Below are 22834 nucleotides of genomic sequence, written 5' to 3' on the forward strand. Positions count from 1 at the left end.
TAGTTTTATTGGTATAACCCTAAAATACAATGATTTTCTACTTGTTAAAATTTAAAATATTAACATCTTTCATCATATGCTTTATAATTTTAAACATTATGGCAAATATATATGTTTGTCCTACTGACCGTGTCCTTTGCCTGGTGATAAAACTATTGATGATCTCTTAAACATGATTGATTTCTTTCTCTGGCATTAGAATACTTCAGACTCTTAAAGGAATTATCTAGGGACCCTTAGAATTCTTGCCTCTTTGAGTGCAACATAAAGAGGAAAAATTACTGTATGGTTAGGAGGGGGTCAGATGTTGACTATGCAAAGTCTTTCATAGAGCTTACAGTGTGTGAGCTGTGAGATGGCTGCCATGCAAACATATTATTAGTGCTCACTCAGCCCTGGTAAATGCAATTAGCCTGGTTTAAAAAGCAGAAACATATTTATCTATTAAATATTTGGAGGATGCTCTATATATCTCATAGGGAAAAGTTAGCTAAAAGAATTTTTAGCATTTAAAGTTAGACTTCCTTGCATAGTCTGTTAATCTCTTTTTTTTTAATATTTATTTTTTAGTTGTCGTTGGACACAATACTTTCATTTTATTTATTTATTTTTTATGTGGTGCTGAGGTTGGAACCCAGGGCCCCGCATGTGCTAGGCGAGCACTGTACCTCTGAGCCACAACCTTAGCCCCTTCTATTATCTTAATACATGTTGCTTTGATGCACTGTCTGTGAGAGCATTTGCTAATGGTGTGTTACATATCTGAGTGTATTTGTTTCTCTAGGGATGGGTCCATTATTACTTTGGTCCAGGAATCTGCAGGCAGCTCAAAGCCTAAATCTGACTGCCTCCTGTTTTTGTAAATACTGTTTTATTGGAATATGCCCATGCCCATTTCTTTACATGTTGTCTATGGTTGCTTTGGTGCTATAGTAGTAGAGTGACTGACAGAGACCATATGGCTTGCAAAACCTAAAATATTTGTGATCTTATTCATTACAGAAAAAGTTAGCCTTTCCTAATCCCATGCCAAAGTGCTAAAGTAATAAGACTTCCTTCAGGAAAAGAGAGTAAAGAACAAGAAGGTTTTTCAGTATGATGAGATAATCTTAAAGATTTGGAAATATACCCATAATATTAAATTTACTTAATTTGTAAGCTAAAAAAGTCATTGAATACTTTTAGTTTCAGGAGAAGTATTCTTCTGTAAATAAGTTCTTAAAAAAATGATAATGAGGGTCTGGGGTTGTGACTCAGCAGTAGAGTGCTCGCCTAGAGTACACAAGGTCCTGGGTTCAGTCCTCAACACAACATAAAAATAAGTAAAGGTATTGTGTTCAAATAAAAAAAATTAAAATGATAACGAGTTTGGGGTACTTAATACAGTCTTCAGATCTATTTTATCTGAGTGGACTTTAAAGAGATTAGTTTGTGAGCAAAAACTATAATGGCATTTGAAACTTATATCTGTAAATATTTATAATTTTAAAAATTTGTTTTCAGACAGAGGGACAAATTAGAAGAAATCTTACGGGGATTAACTCCAAGAAAAAATGATATTGGAGATGCAATGGTCTTCTGTCTTAATAATGCTGAAGCTGCTGAAGAAATAGTGGATTGCATTACTGAATCATTGTCTATCTTAAAGACACCTCTTCCTAAAAAGGTATGGGAATGGTTTCTTTTTCTGAATGTTTAATTAAGTAAATAGGAGATAATAGTTGGCTTCTTTTTGAATTGGAATTGGTTTTCTTTTTGCATGAAGAACTTTGACAAAGTCTTTCCCATGTAGTTTTATTTTCCTCTGCCTGGGAAACTTGTCATCGACATATAAGTAACCAACAACTCGAACTATAAATGAGTTAATAGATTTTATCCCTGCTAGTGTCATTTCCATGATGATGTTGAATTTCATATAACTTTTCTAATTTGGGAGTGATTATTAAATTATAGCTGAACATTAGCCTCATGCCCCTGATTCTAAGAAATGACAATAGTTTTTTTTTTTTCTAGATATATTATTGGCTAATGGTTTTTATTTTTAATCCATTTGTGTTATCTTTTGGCATTATAGATTGCCAGATTATATTTGGTTTCTGATGTTTTGTACAACTCTTCAGCCAAAGTTGCCAATGCTTCATATTATAGAAAATTGTAAGTATAATGATATAAGCTGATATTCCCGAAATAAAGTAATTAAGGGTAAGGAGTTTAGAAAAGCGGATCAATTGTTAACATCGCCCACAAAGAAGAAATAATTTGAATTTATTTATGGTTAGAGAATTTTCTTTTAAATTGGCCTGGATTTATTGAACTAAATTGCTGTAATCTGAATTATCAGTTTTTGGGGAAGTTTTAATTTTTATATCAGTTTTTAAATATCAGAAGAATCTGTTGACAAAACAAGATAGGTGAAGTTAAAAAAATAACATCTTATTTAGCTGTTGTTTAATAAGCAGTGTATATAACAGCAGACATAAAGGAGTAGAGCAAAGATACAACATTAACTATAACATCTCCATTTTCTTCTGTTCATCATTGTATGACTTTCATTGTTAATGTTTTTTGAGGCATTAAGAAATTATACCGCTGTTCTATAATTAAGCTGTCTCTTCTTCAGTTTCTTAGAGTTCCTCTTCTGTGTTTATTTTATAAATTAGGCCCAGGGAAAAAACTTGTCTCTGAAAGGAAATTTAGAAATGGATCCTACTCTGCTTTTGCTATGGTCAAGTCACTTAATCTTTTATAAGTTTCCTATTCATAAAACAGAAGTTGAAATAGATGGTTCAACTGTGTCCTAATGTAAAGTACCTTGTTTGTGAAGGGAACTAGTACTTATGACTCTTGGGGGTCTTTACTGAAGAAAATGTAGAATAGAAGTCAAAGCACCTTGATCTTAATTTGAAGTCCAAGAGGGGTTTTCATTGATTAGCATTTTGAAGAGGAGGTGCAATTTCAAACAGATTTTATTTTAAAGAATATATTATTTAAATTTCAGTTTTGAAACAAAGTTATGTCAGATATTTTCAGACCTCAATGCTACCTATCGTACAATTCAAGGCCATTTGCAGTCTGAAAACTTTAAGGTATGTATATTGTTTTCTGTTTTTGCCTTTAAGTGTTCTAGATAGGTGGAGGAGGAGGGCATTGGAGGGCTAGAAAAGCATATTAGAAGTTATTGTTTTAAAATTCTACTGCTGCCTTCATTATTTAAAAGTATAAGAAAATTTAAAATACATCACTTTTTGTTTTATCAGATTAGTTCTAAGTGTTAATTATTTAAATATTTTAGCTATTAGGTTCCTCCCCTCCCACAGAGCACATTCAGAAGTTAAACTGTTTTGTAATGGTACATACAGTGTGGCTGGATTAGGGAATGTACATTTTTGTTATTTATATTTAGAAAGCATATTCAGCTACTATTTTTTTATAGCCTCATAAGCAATAGACTGGTATTAAGAAAAGCCAAAAAATAACTTATAATTGAATAAGTAAATATACTTTCATGGGAAGAAAACTTTAAGAAATTTTTTTAACTTGGAAAGATAGCCAGTGATCCCATCATCTAGAAGATTTAGACAAATCTATTTTTTAAATATTTTTTTCTGAAATATTTACCCTAAGTTAGAACTGACAGTTTTGGGAAGGGCAGAGGAAAATGTTAGCTAGATATTTGAAGTATTTTATTGGGCCACAGGGGATTCAGATTAAAACTTGGCTACTTTGATTTTCAACTTTCCTAAGTTTCTGTTAAGTCTACCCCAGAATATGACTCATGTTTAGTACTGATATTGGAATTGACCTTATGTGATGAAAAGCAAACAATTGTGGTTGTCCTGCTCCCCTTTAATTTGAAGGTGACACTGATTTTTTTTTAAAATATGAAATATTTGCTTTTTGAAAATTTTATGAAGAGTGTCAGTTTAAAGGAAAATTCAGCAAATCATGATAGTTGTTTCTTAGGAACTGAACTTTGAGACACTGCCCACAATAGTAACTCATTGTCTATTTCCTATTTATTTAGCAACGGGTAATGACCTGCTTCAGAGCATGGGAAGATTGGGCAATTTATCCAGAACCATTTTTGATCAAACTACAGAATATTTTCTTAGGACTTGTAAATATTATTGAAGAAAAGGAAACTGAGGTAGGCATTCTATATTTGTCTGATTATTTTTGAAATTTGTTTTGGACTGCAGTGTGGTATGTTACATATGTGAATAGTATTTCTTTTCTGTTTTTATTTAATTTATTTTGTATTTATATATAACAGCGGAATGCATTACAATTCTTATTATAAATACAGAGCACAATTTTTCCTATCTCTGATTGTATACACAATATATTCACACCAATTCATGTCTTCATACCTGTACTTTGGATAATAATGATCATCACATTCCACCATCATTAATAACCCCATGCCCCCTTCCCTTCCCCTCCTACTCCTCTGCCCTATCTAGAGTTCATCTATTCCTCCATGCTCCCCCTCCCTACCCCACCATGAATTAGCCCCCTTATATCAGAGGAAACATTTGGCATTTGGTTTTGGGGGATTGGCTAACTTCACTTAGCATTATCTTCTGTAATGCCGTCCATTTACCTACAAGTGCCATGGTTTTATTCTCTTTTATTGCTGAGTAATATTCCATTGTGTATATATGCCACATTTTTTTTTTTTATCCATTCATCTATTGAACCTAGGTTGGTTCCACAGTTTAGCTGTTGTGAATTATAAACATTGACGTGGCTGTGTTCCTGTAGTATGCTGTTTTTAAGTCCTTTGAGTATAGACCAAGGAAAGGGATAGCTGGGTCAAATCAAGAATAAATAAATGGGATGGACTTGAACTAAAAAATCTTCTCAGCAAAAGAAACAATTTGTGAGGTGATTAGAGAGCCTACATCTTAGAAGCAAATCTTTACCCTTCACACATCAGATAAGCACTAATCTCTAGGGTATATAAAGAACTCAAAAAGTTAGACACAAAAAAAAAAAAAAAAACCCCACAAATAACCCAGTCAATAAATGGGTCAAGGACCTAAAGAAACACTTGAACAGTCAGTTGTCAAACACATGAAAAAATGTTTATCATCACTATCAATTAGAGAAATGTAAATCAAAACCACTCTTAAGATTTCATCTCACTCCAGTCAGAATGGCAGCTATTATGCATACAAACAACAAGTGTTGCTGAGGATGTGAGGGGAAAAGGTTCACTCATACACTGCAGTTAGGACTGCAAATTGTTGCAGCCAATATGGAAAGCAGTATGGAGATTTCTTGGAAAATTAGGGATAGCATTTCTTTGTTTAAAAAAAAAAATATTGTTTAACACTAAATAATGATTTTTTTTTATTGCTAAAATTACCAGAGTCCTAGATTCAGAGTTATATGTAGTTGGAATTTTCTGTGTTCTCTTTATGTAAAAATTAGTGGCCTTTTTTTTTTTTTTTTTTGATGACATGAAAGATTTATGATACATTAGAGAACAAGCCATATATAGATATTCCATGACTTATGATAAGGTCCCATAATCCATTGTAAGTTGATTGTATCATAAATTGAAAAAACATTTAATGCAGTTAATCTATGGAATGTCATAGCTACCCTCCTATACCTTAAACATGCTCAGGACACTTAAATTACCTAACACAAAGCCTAGTTTTAAATTAAGTTTTGAATATCTCATGTAACTTGCTAAATATCTATATCCAAAAAATGGTGATAACTCAGATAACTCAGTACATATCCATGTGAGCGTGCGCCTGACTGGGAGCTGTGGCTTGCTGCTGTTGCCCGGCATCACAGGAATATCATATGACATATTGTTGTCCTAGGAAAAGATCAAAATTCAAAATTTGAAGTACGATTAACCTCTGAACGTGTATCACTTTTTTTTGCACCATTATAAATTCGAAAAATAATTGTAAGTTGGGAACCATCTATATTTAGCATGACTTCATTTTATTGAAGAACTATATAAGTAAATACGTATATGAAAAGGTATAGCACATGATAGCAGATTCTGTTTACCTCCATTCTGTTTGCTTTTTACCTCAATAGTTCTTGAGTCTTTCATCTTTAATAGTCAAGCTGTACATTTTCACTCATGCAATATCCTTCCAGATCCTCCCTACTCATGGGTTTTGTTTCAGTTTCTTAAGTGGATAGTGCTTTCTCTTCCAAAGTGAAACTTCCTTATTAATCATTCTAATAGGATGGTGATATACCTCATTATTGTAACAGTTATTTGTATGATGTTGTGATTATCTGATTTCCTGACAACAATAACAACAAAAGAAACCTTTCGTAAATTCTATGATTTGCTCATCATTGACTCACATGGTACTTGGCACTTGGTAAATATTATATAAAGAAAGGTACCAGTTCCTGTTTCATTGGCAGACTGCAAATATTATTGTCTTACGTTGTACCCGGGAGTGTGGGTACTTACTTGTACTGGATTAGGTTTATAGCAGTGAGACTTTAACAAGCAAAGAAAATGTTACAGTTAGTTGTATGTGGTTCTGCAGGATGTACCAGATGATCTTGATGGTGCTCCCATTGAAGAAGAGCTTGATGGTGCGCCTCTAGAAGATGTGGATGGAATTCCCATTGATGCTACTCCCATTGATGATCTTGATGGAGTTCCTATAAAAAGTCTTGATGATGATCTGGATGGAGTGCCTTGTACGTTCAGATTTCAAGCATTAAATGTAGTTAATAAGTTTAGTTACCAAAACTAATTTCTATTCATGCTAATATGGAAAGATTATTTCTATTTAATATTTTAATAAAATGTTAAGGTGTCAAATTATTTCTGACTTTTCAAAATTCAAATATCCTTGAGTATGTTTATACCAAGGTAATGTTTATACCAAGGAAAAGACTTTATTTTTAAAATATTTTTTTAATTGTAGTTGGACACAATACTTTATTATATTTATTTATTTTTATGTGGGGCTAAGGATCATACCCAGTGCCTCGCATGTGCTAGGTGAGTGCTCTACCGCTGAGCCACAACCCTAGCCCCAAGGAAAAGACTAAATTTTTTATGGTCACCTTTCTTTGTTAAGATAGTTGGCCTCCTATAATATTAGTAACTTCCTTTTTGTCTTGTCAGGAAATTATAGATCAAATCTTATTCACAATTATATTCACAATGCCATGTACCTGGTCTTACCAGTTTTGTTTTATTACATTTTCCAGTCTAGATTCAGTTTTCTTAGTTGCCTAACATTATGTTAAAATATTAAACAAATTAGGGATTTGATATTTTAGACAACATTTAGGTAAAAGTGTTCAAAATATATTTATTTTACTTCTGTGTTTCTTCATTTGCTTAAAATATTACTAACCAAGGTTTTCTGAGTTGATATGTACAGTAGATTCCCCTTATTTGCCACTTGACTTTCAGTTTCAGTTACCTGCTGTTAACCTTGGTCTAAAAATATTATATGGAAAATTCCAAAAATAAATAATTCCTAAGGTTTACTTGTATCACAGTATAGAGTTTTGATTATTCTACTGTATGATTGTTTTTGTTACTCTTTTACTGTGCCTAATTTATAAATTGAACTTTATTATAAATATGTATATATGGAAAAGTACAGTGTATAAGGAGTTTAGTGCCTGTCTGGTTTCAGGTATCCACTAGGGGTCTTGGAGTGTGTCCCTCATAGATGGGGATGGGGTGGGGTTCTGTATAATGTTAAAAACTTGGACCTCAGAAGCATCCTTGTTCTTGATACTATCAAAATTTTTCCATGTGTGACCTTGTTTTACTTTGTGTTTTAATAATTGAGTAAATATTCCTGAATGCAGTAGCTTGGATCATCCCCTAGTAGTGAGAATTAATAGTTCTTCTTTCTCCATTAGTGGATGCAACTGAAGACTCAAAGAAGAATGAGCCTATATTTAAAGTTGCCCCGTCAAAATGGGAAGCTGTAGATGAATCTGAATTGGAAGCACAAGGTGAGTAAAGGTATAGCAAATATCAAGCTTCAAAAAAATGAGTTCTTGGGCTGAGGTTGTGGCTCAGTGGTAGAGCATTTGACTCGCATGTGCTCTGGGTTCGATCCACAGTACCACATAAAAATAAATAAATAAATAAATAAAATAAAGGTATTGTGTCCAACTACAACTAAAAAAAATTTAAAAATTGAGTTCTTATAATCATTGATATGTTTGTATGTGTGTATTTTCCTTTTATGTTTTATAACATGATTCATTCTAAAAATCCAGTGTTAACCACATTTTATGTATAGTGTGAGCTTTTATTGTGGTTGCTGTTACTCTAGTAGTAATTTCTTAGATTCTTAGATTCTTTAGTTGGGAGGCGTTGAGAGTAATCAGAGAAATACCAAAAACTTTTAAGGTTAAGGCATTTCAGTAGAAAGTGTAGATGGGAAGCTATCTGTTTGAGAGGTCAATTTCAGAAAAATCATAATGCTTATTATTAGATGCAGTTTGGACTTAGCACTTAATTGATAGATGTTACCATCTAGCACAGAAAGAAGAATGACAAATTTTTTATCAGTTTTGAGTTTGAGTAAAATTGTAGGTGTTAGGGAAGAGATTTTACATAGAATTGGCTGTTCAAAGAATGCAAAAACAGCTTAAAAACTTCTGTAGTATAAACATTCAGTTCTTAGGCAGTAGCTGAAAAAAGTCTAATTTACCTTGTGATATTATATACTCTTTACTTTTCGTTTAGCTGTAACAACTTCTAAGTGGGAGTTATTTGACCAGCATGAAGAATCAGAAGAAGAAGAAAATCAAAAGTAAGAATCTAAGTTTCAAATATACTGTTTCCAGTGCATATACACTCCTTTTTTTTCCTTACTGGTTGAAGTAATAGTGAAGAGGAAAACTTCTCTCTTAAAAGCACCTGTGAGAGGGTTGTTTTTAGTTGTTCATAGTTTTTCTATTGAATAAAGAGATTTGGTTTCTGTTCATGTATCTTGTTTCACTTTGCTTTTGAGTTTATTTTCTGTGATAGATTGTACATTCTCACTTGGTAATTACTAAATGACTGACTACGTTTGTTTCAAATCTTTGTTACCAAATCTACAAAAAAGTGGTTTTTTATTTTTTTATTTTTTGTGAAAATCCACAAAAATGATTTTAAAAATGTGAGTGGGAGCTTCTTTTCTGTTATTTAAATGTAACACTTCAGCTGAACTAAGAATGAATAAAAGAAGTACAACCTTTTCTTTGAAGCATAGAGAAATTATATTCTTGATTTTGTTTTTTGGTAATTACTCCAAAATTGTTTTTGCATTTGACAATACGTGATTATAGGAATCTCTGTTCCCAGATTGTCCTGCAAGATTGTATTTGTACTTTGTAGGGGGCGTTGGACATTTTAAAAAAATCATTGCAAAGGAAATAGATTTTTAAGTAGGAAGAGGTGGCATCAAGAATGTAAAACAGAGGCTTTTATTTTTAAAAATATTTCTGTAATTTTTTTATTATTCCCAAATGGAAGAAGGAACAGGGGAAAATTCCTTTTTGTCCTAGCATAACACAGAAATTTATGTGGATTTCATAAATGGGTCTTTAGATTGTTAAGGAAGTATGAGCACTCAGTTGTAGAAACACAGATTGATATGAGGTTGAGGAGTTTAGAAGTCTGGTTTAATTCAGTTTGCTTTAAAACAGTGATTATCTTTAACTCTTTAATGTCCATGATCCTATCATTAGTCACATCTCATGAACTGGAAGTCACTGCTTTAAAATGTGTATTGTACTCAAAATAATTAATTTAGAAGGCAGGAACGATAGGAAAGCCATCAGAGAACTCAAAAGAATTCGAATATATTGTGAAGTAGGTTTTATTTCTAAAGATATTGGGAATTTTTTCTTTCTTGACATAAAGTTGTTATTTGTGTTAATGTTTGGAATATGACTGTGAAATAATTCACTGATAGCATGATAAGAATAATTTATACTTTTGATTTTTTTAGGAACTCCAAATAAATCTTGATAATATAAAAATAACTATGAAAGTGAGGGGGAAAAAAATCACAAAGAACTTTCTGATTCTTGAAATTCTCTTATGCCTCACTACTACTCTCTAGTGGCTGAATCCAAAATGCCTTTTAACTTAGAGCTGCTTTTTGAAGCTAGTGATTATTGCATTTGTGGGAGAAATGTGATTTTAACAAAAATATAGCTTATTAAGACTTAAGAAGAATTCCTAAAAGGGGCTGGGGATGTGGCTCAAGCGGTAGTGCGCTCGTCTGGCATGTGTGCGGCCCGGGTTCGATCCTCAGCACCACATACCAACAAAGATGTTGTGTCCGCCGAGAACTAAAAAATAAATATTAAAAATAAATATTAAAAAAAAGAATTCCTAAAAGAATTTCATTTGTAATGAATTTTACATTTTAATTTTGAACTTCCCTTTTCTTTAAAAGAAGTGCAAAAGAAGCTGTGATGAGAACTGAACCTGGAACTATTAACTGAGGGATAAGGCCAAAATCAATTAAAACAACTGCTCAGGCCTTGAAAAATTATATTAGCAACTTGAAAATATGTATATATTTAAAGTTATCCAAGTAGCATAGCTCTTGGTTTTTTTTTTTTTTTTCTCTTTTTTCTTTTTATAGTACTGGGGATTGAACTGGGGCCTCACAAATGCTAAATAAGTACTGAGTTACATTCCCAGCCCTTTGTATATTTTTAAATTTATATTTAAATGTTATATTAACTATTGCAAAGAAAATTTTTTGCAGAATGAAAGGCACACAGATGTCATTAACATAAGCAAAATTTATTAAAAGTGTCAAGTTGAAGCTCAAACTTATTATGTGGAGAAAATGAGTTTTACAAAATTGTCTATAAAATATTATGTACTCAGATATTTTACAAAAAATGTTTTAGGGATGAATTGTCCTCATATATTTTGCTAATGTTATTTAGGCTCTATGACAGTGAAAAATAAAATTTCCAGTCTGTAAAATGTAACCTTTTTTTGATGTCTTGACGTACCATGTATTCTACTTATTTCCAAAGTCAAGAAGAAGAAAGTGAAGATGAAGATGATACCCAAAGTTCCAAATCTGAAGAGCATCACTTGTACTCTAATCCAATCAAAGAAGAAATGACCGAGTCCAAATTCTCTAAATACTCTGAAATGAGTGAGGAAAAACGAGCTAAGCTTCGTGAGATTGAGGTTAGTATGGCAGTGACACTGAAGCTATACTCCATTGGCTTTTCACCTTCTCCGTCAGGTTCAACTCTCTCTTGACAGCATATGTGGGTACATACCATTTCCCTTCTCTGCTTCGAAGCCTCCATTTTTTTTGAGCCTCTCAGGTCTCTTAGTTTAAGCATCCCTTCCCTCATAATAGCCTTTTCTAATTTACTAAAATTATTATTTTAGTTGTAGATGGACACAGCACCCTTATTTATGTATGTATGTATGTATGTATGTATGTATGTATGTATGTATGTATATGTGGTACTGGAGGATCGAACCCAGTGCCTCACATGTGCTAAGCAAGCACTCTGTCACTGACCAACAACCCCAGCCCTGTTCCTTTTGTTTATCTCTGTATAATTTTACATGTGTTATGGGGTGTGCATGTATTTTGTTTGCTGCCTTACTTCATTGATTAATGTCTTTTCTTTTTGTTTTATCTCTAGAATATGGCAGGCACATAAGAGAGCCTCTGAAGAAATAAGTTCTAATTAATAGATTATATTTAATCATGTAGGAAATTTATTACATTTTGAATGTATGCAGTATGTAACTAAGGAATGATAAAATATTTTCTGGCACACTCAAGTGATATTTACATTTTATTATAGGGGACTAAAATATGTCTACTTTTAATGACTGGGCAAAGAGTAGACATTGAGTGGGTCTCATAACATTAAGAGGAGAAAGACATATAGGAGAGCCCAGACCATTTCATGGACTTTCCCTCCATTCTTCCATCTCCTTTTTTTTTAAAATATCCTGTTAAAATCAAAGCTATTCAGACATGTCAGAGAAAGAAAGATTTTTTTTTAATGCATCAAGGTAATGAAACATTCCTAGCAAATAACAGCAGTGGTCAGTCTAGAACATAAGAAGAGTGTTAAGTTCATTCACTTAACAGTTTTTTGAATATTTACTTCATGCCAGCCTTATTCCTCTTACTAATAATTTAATTTTTTAGAAATAGACAATGTATATCAGTGAACAAACATAGGTTGGACCTTTTTCTTTTTAAAAAAAGTATATAGAATTATTTATAAGAAGATAAGCAGTTAAGTACCACTGGGTGGTATAGGTTTAAAAAAGTTAAAAATAAGTCGTTAGTGGAAAGCATTAAATTATTCACATGTTAAAGTTGGTGCTAACAGCAAATTCAAACACAGCTAACACTGAGTATCATTAAATACTGTGCTGATTGCTGCACAATCAATCTCTGCAAAAACCTTATGAGGGAAATACTGTTATCTTTTTTTGGCAAGTGAGTAAATGGAGATAGATTTTAAATAACTTGTCTAAACCACCCAGGTAATAGTGGCACAATATGTATTGGAGTCTAGATGATCAAAAAGTAGAGAGAGACTAATATAAGCTCCAAGCCACAAAGCAACTCAGACATCATTTAGCCCAGTTTCAATGTTTCACAGTTGGGGGTTGGACCTTTTTTGATGAGCACATGCCCCTTCCTAACTCTCAGTCCTCCTCCTATTTTACTGAGAGGCTTTGCCTAACTGATATAATAAAACTGTTAAAATACAAGTAAAGATTGAGTTCAGTAAAATAGATTTTCTTGATAATTTAAGTTACCCCTTATAAATGCCAAAATAGACTATTTAAAATTAGTTTAAAATGTTCTATTTGCTTCTTAACATAGAGAAGAAAGCTGTATAATTTAGCTTTTTCTTAACTTGGCTGGATTTTATGAACATTATTATTTCTACATTATATGCATATATACGTGTGGGATATACATGTGTGTATGCACACACCCATGTACATACTTAAGAGTATACATTTCCATGCTTTGTGTGTTCTGTTGTAGTCTGTCTTCTCCCTTTGTTAAATATTCAGTGGCTGTTTTTCCTGCCCTCATGGTATCTACCTTTCACAATTGACTCATGGGATTTTGATTTGGAACCAAGTCCTTAGCATTATCTAATTATCTTTTCTTCTCCCTTGTATGCTAGTACTGAGATTTAGTCACATGCAATAAAGATTTAATCACATGGAATAAAGTTTAACCTTGGTGGATATGATATTGTAGTGTTGACCAGGAACAGATTCTTAATTTTTCAGATACCATAGAGTAGTACCTAAGTAGCATTGACTTTTCCTATTCCGCTGTCCCTACTTCTGCCAGAGGAGTTGGAAAAGAATAGTGGACTGGGAGCCAAGTGAAGGATCTTCTGTATTATTGAAGGAGAAAGATCACTTTCTAACCTGGTCCCTAAGGAAAGAATGAGTAGTTGAGTAGGAAGGTGATACTTGGTCATTATCCCAAGGCAAGAAGCCATTGTGTGGGCTACTTTCTTTTACGTTGAGGCCTATAATCACCTTTTTTTTCTGGGTACCTTGGACTTTTGATTAAGCCAGAGGTAGACTGTATCAGCAGAAACCTAAGTTGGAATTTTTTTTTAATATATTTTTTTTTTAAGTTGTAGATGGACACAATACCTTTGTTTATTTTTATGTGGTACTGAGGATCGAACCCAGCGCCTCACATGTAAGAAGCAAGTGTTCCACTGCTGAGCCACAACTCCAGTCCCTAAATTGGAATTTTATAATGATATTTTTAAAAGATTGTCTAGAAAGTCCTCCTTTCCCATAAGTGACACTCAGTCTGGTTTTTTGCCCTTTGGATACTTAATTCTGATTTGCAAAACATATTTTGATTTATTCTGGTCAAGGCTGCATACAGTGATGAGATCAGCCATTTATATTGCTGTACACCCCCATCTTACAATCTAAACTTATATCTTACTGGGGGTGGAAAGCCTAAAACTGTCTTTTAGGATGTAATAATCATTAAAACATGAAAAAAGTGCAAAGAATTGTAAGATTTTAAAAGGAAGAGGAGAGGACTCCAATTATAAAACCCTTACTATGTACAAAAGTGAAATTAGTAAAAGGGAAAAAATTAGAGAACTTATTAAAAACATTCATCAAGTTCAAAAATCATGAAAATACCACTTTAATTTTGGACTGGGAAGAAATTATAGCTTGTTTCCATTTTATTGGAAAGTCTTATTTGTAATGACAAGTCGGGGTAGAAAGCCTAAAACAAATGAGACCTTGTTTTTCCAATATAAATAAAATGTGTGGCAGCACATAGCCCATTTAAAAGACATATTAGTGTCTAAATAAAGCAGGATTAGATGTTAACCTCTGGTAATTCCATTAGACAAGAATGCATTCCCCATCTCATTGAGTAAAACTAGATTGGACAGGTTTGGGACTTTACAGGGTGGATTCATCTAGGATCTGTGTACTTCCCACCTCAACTTCCGACAATTGCAAAGTCCTCATGATCTTTACCTTATTTGCTCTCCATTAGTCCAAGAATAAAGTATCTGTCCTTGGAAATTTCTTGGATGATTTAAGCTCGTTTAAGCCTCCAGATACTTTTTATTTTAGCTGTTTTGTGAAATCTTCAAGTTCAAAATACATGATGAGTTTATTCATTTTAGTATTTTTTTATGTAGTAGTAAAAATATTAAAATACTTAAATCTCTAGAATAAAATGAAATTAATCTCACCTATTCCATTCTTTTTCTCCCTGTAACTGATTTTACCAGTTTTTTGTATATGTTCTCTGGTTACTATTGCAGATTTTTTGGTGTATTTGTGTATAGTTAGCCAGAAATCTCTATCTGAACATGTAGGTGATTTAGTTTTACAAATAGTGTTGCAGTGAATATTCTTGTATAAATAGGTTTTATGTGGACATTCTAAAGGATAAGTTATAAAATATGGAATTAAAACATTTTCTGATTTTTTTAAAAAATCAGTATTGTCTTTAAAAAAGTACATTCTAAATATGACTTTAATATTTTCTTTGTACGTTGATATTCAGTGATTATATTGTACTAGAAATAGAGTAAATCTTCAGACTGTGCAGCTCTGTGTTTGATCTAACACCAACTTTAACCGGAATACTGCTTTTGTGTGTGTGTGTGTGTGTTTTAATCTATTTTCTGTTGACACATATCTTCCTGGCAGTATGCTTTCCTCCAGTTTCCTTACCTTTCTAATTTGGGGAACCAGATCCCAATTCATAATTGTGTTGAGAGAATAAGTTCTTAAGGGTATGAAGCATGTGGTTTTTTGAGTAATCTCATGGCTGTGTAGAGAGCATGTGACCTGATGTCTGATTACTTGGATTCTGTGTGGATGGGCTTGTCTGACAAGTGGCCTTCAGATAAGACAGTTTTATGTTTAGGTTATATTTTGACTGATTGCTAATCAGATATCACTTTACTGTAGAGGAGAGCAAAATGGTTCTTAAGAAACTATAAGTAATTGAAAATACTTATTTTAAAAATGTTTTATTTCACAGCTCAAAGTTATGAAGTTTCAGGATGAATTAGAGTCTGGAAAAAGACCTAAAAAACCAGGCCAAAGTTTCCAAGAGCAAGTAGAACACTACAGAGATAAACTTCTTCAACGAGTAAGGAATAAATATGTTTAATAATATATGATTTCCAAAATTACTTATTTGATGTCTTAGAATATTAGTATATTGGTATACTTAAGGAAAGTATATTTCCATTTATATCCTTTGATGTATAAATGTTGTATACTAGTGGACAGTCAGAAGCATGTGAGTTTCAGTATTTTAAAACCGTTTCAACTTGGAAAAGAGGTCTTAAGGCAACAGCATACTATTTTATTCAGGGTACAACCTGTGGACTACAAGATTAATCCTAGTAAGAGCATGCTTTCAAAACTGAAAGAACCCTACAGGAAGAAGTTTATGACAGTGAGACAACCGCTACCCTGAAAACTGGCACCGAGATACAGATGGAAACAGGGTTTGAGAAATTCTAGTGTCAAGAAGCTGTTTTAGGACTTCTGTAAATGGTAGAGAATGGCTCATCAGTGAATTCCATGTTTTTAAAATTTTTTGATTTTTTTTTTAAGACATTGATGGACCTTTATTTTATTTATTTATTTATTTATATGCATTGCTAAGAATTGAACCCAGTGCCTCACACATGCTAGGCAAGTGCTCTACCACTGAGCCACAACTCCAACCCCAACCCCAGAATTCCAGGTCTTTGAGGGACTTTGTATTTTTGCATATAAAAAAATATGTAGGAATAGGCAGAGAATTCTAGAAGTAGCAGTCCCACATGGTAATTGTTGAAGAAACTCAGGAATTTTGGTGGAGGTGCTATTTTAGCCTATATTTTAATTGTCTGCAAAATAATAATGTAATAATGGTAATAATAGAAATAAAAACAGAGAAATAGGAAAAAGTTATAGAAGGGCACTTGAAATGATTCATTTGCAGAACCAACAATGGGGAGCATTCCAGTAAAGGGACTGAGGTGCCGCATAGACCTGTGGAATCCTAGTGCCACTTTCTGATGTGCACCTGGCTTTTCTGTGAAACTGGGGTGATGTTTCCAATTCTGCAAGATTGTTAGATGATAGCTATTGTTATTATGCTTTATTATTGAATTAGAATTTGTGAAACATTGTAAGTAGTTTAACTGTAGTATAGTTTCCATATAATAGGCATTTCAATCACGAGAATATTTCCTAAAGATCTCCTCAGCACCAGTTGTAAAATTTGTACTATGTTGTATGTTGTATTTGTAAAAATATGAATGTGATTTTTTTTTAAAAGATGCTAGTAATCTTTACCCTCTGAGTTCCTTTGGAATGGTGATAGATTATTTATCTGCAAAGAACCCTTCTGGTCCTCACTAATCCTAATGGTAGCAAGTTTAAAATGAGTAATACATGTATGACCACTTTAGTCCCCTTACATTCCATGACTGTAGTTGTAGACAAGCTTGTGTTTTGTGAAGGCATGTGCTGAGGATCAGTAGACTATGCCTGATTTTGTAGGTTGAATTTTATTAGAATACTGCCATGCCCATTCACTGTGTATTGTTTATGGTGGCTTTTATGCTGCAGTGACAAGAGTTGAGCACTTGTGACAAAGACTGTATGTGGCCCACAAAAACAAAATATTTACTATCTGACATTACGCAAAAATTTTTCCAACATCTGGTATAGGCTTCTATAACTTCTTAAAAATTGGAATTGTCAGCCATCAAATAGCATTTTTGATACATATCATAGAAGAATTCTTGTTGAAGAACCAAGTTGTCTGGATTTTTTGTCTGTAACCACTCATTTGTTTATACTGTTATCAATACAAATCAGAATTTCAAGTGACGTGATCAAAGAAACTATTTTCTGGTTACATAATTGTATCATTATGTAGTCAGTTTATTTTTATAAATTAGCACTTAAAGTTTCTATTATCGCTGGTGTTTGTTTCTCAGTAATAAAATTTTGGTGGAAGATTGTTATGAATAGCCATTTTCCGCTTTTCAGCTTTTTCCTTTAGTAAGAACTCCTTGATTAAATCAACTTGCTGCGCAGTTAGAAGAATTACTTTTTACTAATTGTAATCTGTGAAGGAAAGTTTAGTGCATTGCTAGCTTTTTCTGATTTTTTTGTTTTGTTTTGTTTTGTTTTGTTTTGAGTTGGGCGGTGGGTACGTGGGATTAGGACGTAGGACAAGATCTGACTGTAAAGCTTGAACTAAAACCCAGACTCGACCATTCAGTGTGACTATAGACATTGTACTTGATCTTTCCAAGTCTCAGTTTTCATCTCTAGACTGATGGTGATATTACTGATCCTAGGGGTCTTGAATTATATGAAGTGGTATATGGAAAAATGTTTAGTACATGACTTGGGCTATGGTAAGCACTAAGTAAATATGTAGCTGCTATTATTATTATCATTATAATGTCATTATTGTTATAATGGTAATTATTATTCAGTACAAGAATAGTTTTCCTGGAATGGTAGATTTTTTTGAAAATGATATTGTATTGTAAGTAATGATGTTAAAAAATGTTTCCTAAATGAGAAAATATTGTTACATAAAAGTGATTAACCTTGATTAATTTTTTTAAGCAACTAAATATTTTCTTTTTAAAAACAAAACAGGAGAAAGAGAAAGAATTAGAAAGAGAACGAGAAAGAGATAAGAAGGATAAAGAAAAGTTGGAATCTAGATCCAAAGACAAGAAGGAAAAAGATGAGTGTACTCCAACAAGGAAAGAAAGGTATAACATCCTGATGTGTACACTGGTTTTGCAATAGTTTTTGATTTTATAATATTCTCATTATTGATACCAACAAACTGGAAGTGTGTTTTACAATAAACTTGTTGACTCCTGCCTGCAGGAGGCAGAGTTAGCTGAACAAATGGAGTAGACAATTGCTGCTTGGTTTTAACTAAGTAGGGCATCTTCCCTTTACATGTATCTTATGGTAGCCTTAGCCTTAGTTGAGTGCAAGTATTCAGTTACAGTATTAAGTATCAAATATGAAGCTTAAATAACAGAACAGCTTGCTAGATATTCCTTTTTACCTCTGCTATAAGAATTTTTTTCTGGTTTCTGTGCTGAGGCTGCTACCTGTAAACCTGTCTCAGTCTTACTTTGAAAGGAGATTGTGTACATAGGCCACAGGGACTTGCTTCTTGCTTTAAGTCTTCATTCTAAGCATTTTTCTTTCAGTTTTTATTTCTTACTATCATAGTTCCTAAGTCTCTTAGGAAGGAACATTGCTTTAGTCGACAGAATTGAGGTTTTTCAAATTAAAAAAAACCAAATAATTGCAAATAAATTCTGGCTCACCCATTCTAGAGTTACTTCAGGTAACGCTAATTGTTTTGGTAACAAAAATCTGTCACTTTTTGTGATATTATTTGACATAATTTCAGATTTACAGTAGTTGAAAGAATAAAGAATTTCTAGGTTCCCTTCTACATCCCCCAAATGTTAAAATATTTCTACTTCTGCTTTATTTTTCTTTTTCCACTCTTGATTCCAATCATTTAAGAATAATTGGACAATAGGATGCCATGTTATCTTAACCATATTCATTTAACCTCAATAAAAGTATCAGATCAGAAAAATAACGTTAAAAGAAAACCTCACTGTTATCTAATCTAGAAACTTAATTAATTTTGTTGATTGTCTCAGTAATCTGTCTTAGAGCAAAAGAAAATTTAGTTTAGCTGAATTTAGTTTTCTCTCGATCAATCTATTTTAAGACTTGTTTGTTCTAGTTACAAAGAACTTTTGAGTGTTATGGAAAATAATATTAACAGTGGTGTAAACTGGTAGGAATTAATTTGTCAATCTAATAAAAGAAAAACACATACCTAATCCTTTGCTTACTCATGAAATGTTTTGGGGCTTTGTTCCATAGGAAAAGGCGACATAGTACATCCCCCAGCCCATCTCGCAGTAGCAGTGGTAGACGAGTGAAATCCCCATCACCAAAATCGGAGCGGTCAGAGCGTTCAGAAAGATCTCATAAAGAAAGCTCCCGGTCCAGGTCATCTCACAAAGATTCTCCTAGGGATGTTAGCAAAAAAGCCAAAAGGTAAATATGCAAGCCATTTTTTACAATATTTTAAATACCAGTATCCTTATTATTCTACCAGCTTTTGAACATAATTTGGTTGACAGAGTTTTAAAAGAGAGATAACAGTTTCATTTTAGGTTGTTATTCCCCACATCCCTACCCCAGGCTCTCATGACTAAAGTACAAGAAGGCTCCCAACAAGTTAAAGACCAGCTGAGAATTTTTGATGTATCCAATGCTTCCTGTGACATGGGGGTAGTTGCTTTACTTTTCATTTTGCTCTTTAGTTTCTGTAGAATATTCTCACAGATTATGTCAAAGCTGAAAGAAAAATGCACCCCCCATAGGAATATTTTTAACAAGTTTGTGGGTAGAGATTTGAGGAAATAAATACCATTTATACCATTTCTTCAGTATGTAATTTAGTATTTTATATTCTTTATTCCTTTTACTTCATAGAACTAAAAGTGGTTCAGAAATGTTTTATTTATTTGGTATTATAGATTTTTTTCCGAGAGCTAAAACTGCTTTATATACTAACATTTTATTATTGTAACTATTAGTAAAATCTTTCAATAGGGTTCTCTTACAGTATGTATATATGTATATATGTGTACTTGTATATTTCTTCATTTTGAAAATCTTCATAAACAACACTTAACAAAATTATGCTCTCCGATGATGCCCTTGAACTATATTGTAGTAATTTGAAGTTTTTTCCCTCAAGATGATGGGTTGCAAAGCTGCTGTGTTTTGTGACTAATTTTAGGTGCCATTTTGAAAGTTACCTTGTAGATTAGAGGTTTACATTTTGAGAACATTGGATAACAGTGAGCTTGTTAAAAATGCAAATTCAGTCCCTGCCTCTAGAGATTTAGATTCAGTAGAGCAGGGGTAGGGAACATAGAAATCTTTCTTTACAAATAGGTGCTTAACTGATTATCATTGATGAATTGCATAGTAACTACAAAATTGTTTGTGTGTGTGTGTGTGTGTGTGTGTGTGTGTTGCCTATACACACACTGGGCAAAATATAAACTTGAGAAGTTCACAGTCTTATTTTAGTGACTTTCATTGTGCTCTCTTAAAGATCATTTTAAACAATTTATGGATAAGCAGTTTTGATCACATGATAAATTGTGGTTTTTTTGTTGTTGTTTTGTTTTTTTGTTTTTGTTTTTGTTTTTTTGTTTCCTTAGATCACCATCTGGGTCAAGGACACCTAAAAGGTCTAGGCGATCACGATCTAGATCCCCTAAAAAATCAGGGAAGAAATCCAGATCCCAGTCCCGATCTCCACACAGGTCTCATAAAAAGTCAAAGAAAAACAAACACTGACATATGTTTTTAAGATGCTGTCACTTATTGGAAATGCGATTTTGTTTTGTGCCTGAATGGTCTGTTTTTTAAAAAAACAAAACAAAAAAAATCAAATGAAAGAGCATTCCTGGGTTTTTTTTGTTTGTTTGTGAATGCATGTGTAAACTCATGAGTAACTGCATCTGTAGACCTGTCATTGTTTTATATTGTATAAATTACTTTCATTGTGGCTGTTTCTGAAGATGAAATTTTTATTGTGCTAATGAATTTCATCAGAAATGTGTATAATGGATCTGCTGGCAGTAGTAGTATTTTGTTTTAGGATGTTGTGACTTAGCAAAAATAATACAGATGTCTTCCCCCCTTTTGTAGCTTTGACAATTTGAATTAGATTTCAAATAAAATCTGAACAGAAAACTATAATGTTGTTTTTTTGCCCAGTTGGTGATATCAAGTCCCTTGAATTACTACAAAGTGAATTTGGCATTAATGTTGTGTTTCTTATACCCTTTAATGCACTTTACAAGTTCCAGTGTTCAAGTAGCTGAAGTTTTATATTTACTAAGATGAATATCAAAATTAAGGGACCTGAAACTACTATTGGTAGGTTTGCTGACTAGTTTTCTTCAGTAAGGTTCTCTTGGATAATTCCAATACCCAGAGAATGGAATGCTTGACTTAAACATTTTTCTTTTTTCAAAGAAGCAATATTATTTCAATACACTCAACCCATGTCTTGAGCAACTACTTATTTTTAGGGGAAAATGAAATCTCTTGATTTTTGTCTTCTATTATGGAAAAAGTTTATTTATAAAAGAAATTTTCTAACAAGATTTGATCATAGAATTCTTTCGTATGATAGTTGCCCTTTTATAATTTTCTGTGAGCTGTCTTTCAAACACCGGTATCAGAATAATTCTATAAATTTATGTTTAAAACATCTTAATTTTTAAAAAGAAAGTTTGGCTTTAGGTGTAGTTCTAAGTAAAATTTAAAAATACAATGGTTTTCAGGAAATTTAACATCCAATGGTTTGTAAATCCAAGGTGCAAAAACCATTCTCAGAGTTAAAATCTATTATAAATGAGAATAAAATCCCTGTAGTCTGAGAAGAAAAAAACTTGTGTAGTGTTGACCATAATGTTACTATAAATATAATGTAATAAAGGGTTACATAGACTTGAACTGACACTATTATTTGTCAATCTTGCTTTCAGTTTTTCATTAAGGCATTTTACATAGTGGTTTGATGTTTTTTTTTTTCTCTTTAGCAGAGAAAGTAGAAAGCTATTATAATAATGGATTGTTTTGATTTCCCTTGCTTATAAAAAAAAAATCTTTTCAACTTTGTGCTTAGTCTTGCCTTGTCAAAAAATAAGATACTTTGTGTCCATGTTTTGGGAAGAAACTTGTTAGTTGAGCAGTGAGGCATACTATGTCCAAACTGGGCAAATCTACAAGAGCTTTGGAAATGAGCCAATCTATCAGGTTATTTTATATACTGGTCTTAGCATGCAAGTATTACTTGGAAGTTATTTCCTTATTGTTCACTCTTTTTTGTTTATCCATTTTGTTAGGATAGTTAATTTCTAAAAGTTGTTCAGAATAATTAATGTGAACATTTGGTGCTGGTATTTAAAAACCTATAAATGTCATTATTTTAAAGTAACCATTTATTCCCCCAATCGTTGCCTGGAAGAATGTAATTTTTATATAATCCACCTTTCTTTGCAAAAACATTACTAGTGTTGAATTGCTGGTGATTTTGGCATTCCCCATTCACTGTTATCTTGTATAGGCTTAGAAATGGTCATGGTATCATATTTTCAGTTAAGTTGCAAGGGATGCTTATTTTCCTCTTGCTCTAAAAGCAAAAACAAAAACAAAACAAACCCTGGA

General features: G+C 32.6%; 1 protein-coding gene across 5 annotated transcripts in view; it reads left to right on the forward strand.

The window, feature by feature from the left end:
- U2surp (U2 snRNP associated SURP domain containing) overlaps nt 1-22834 on the forward strand; it is a 57835-nt gene that overhangs the window by 28168 nt on the left and 6833 nt on the right. For 4 of the 5 annotated variants that reach the window (XM_078043464.1, XM_078043462.1, XM_078043463.1 and 1 more), the window contains 12 exons: nt 1504-1666; nt 2075-2154; nt 2999-3086; nt 4025-4147; nt 6537-6693; nt 7882-7977; nt 8720-8786; nt 11023-11182; nt 15546-15656; nt 18185-18303; nt 19457-19633; nt 20815-21358. In XM_078043464.1, the coding sequence (XP_077899590.1) occupies nt 1504-1666; nt 2075-2154; nt 2999-3086; nt 4025-4147; nt 6537-6693; nt 7882-7977; nt 8720-8786; nt 11023-11182; nt 15546-15656; nt 18185-18303; nt 19457-19633; nt 20815-20953 (1480 nt within the window). In that variant the 3' untranslated portion in view covers nt 20954-21358. Of the gene's footprint in view, nt 1-1503; nt 1667-2074; nt 2155-2998; nt 3087-4024; nt 4148-6536; nt 6694-7881; nt 7978-8719; nt 8787-11022; nt 11183-15545; nt 15657-18184; nt 18304-19456; nt 19634-20814; nt 21359-22834 lie in introns of those variants that run through there. The other variant, XM_078043465.1, reaches the window with a different exon arrangement.

This window comes from Ictidomys tridecemlineatus, chromosome 3 (genome assembly GCF_052094955.1).
Source record: "Ictidomys tridecemlineatus isolate mIctTri1 chromosome 3, mIctTri1.hap1, whole genome shotgun sequence".
Lineage (NCBI taxonomy): Eukaryota > Metazoa > Chordata > Mammalia > Rodentia > Sciuridae > Ictidomys > Ictidomys tridecemlineatus.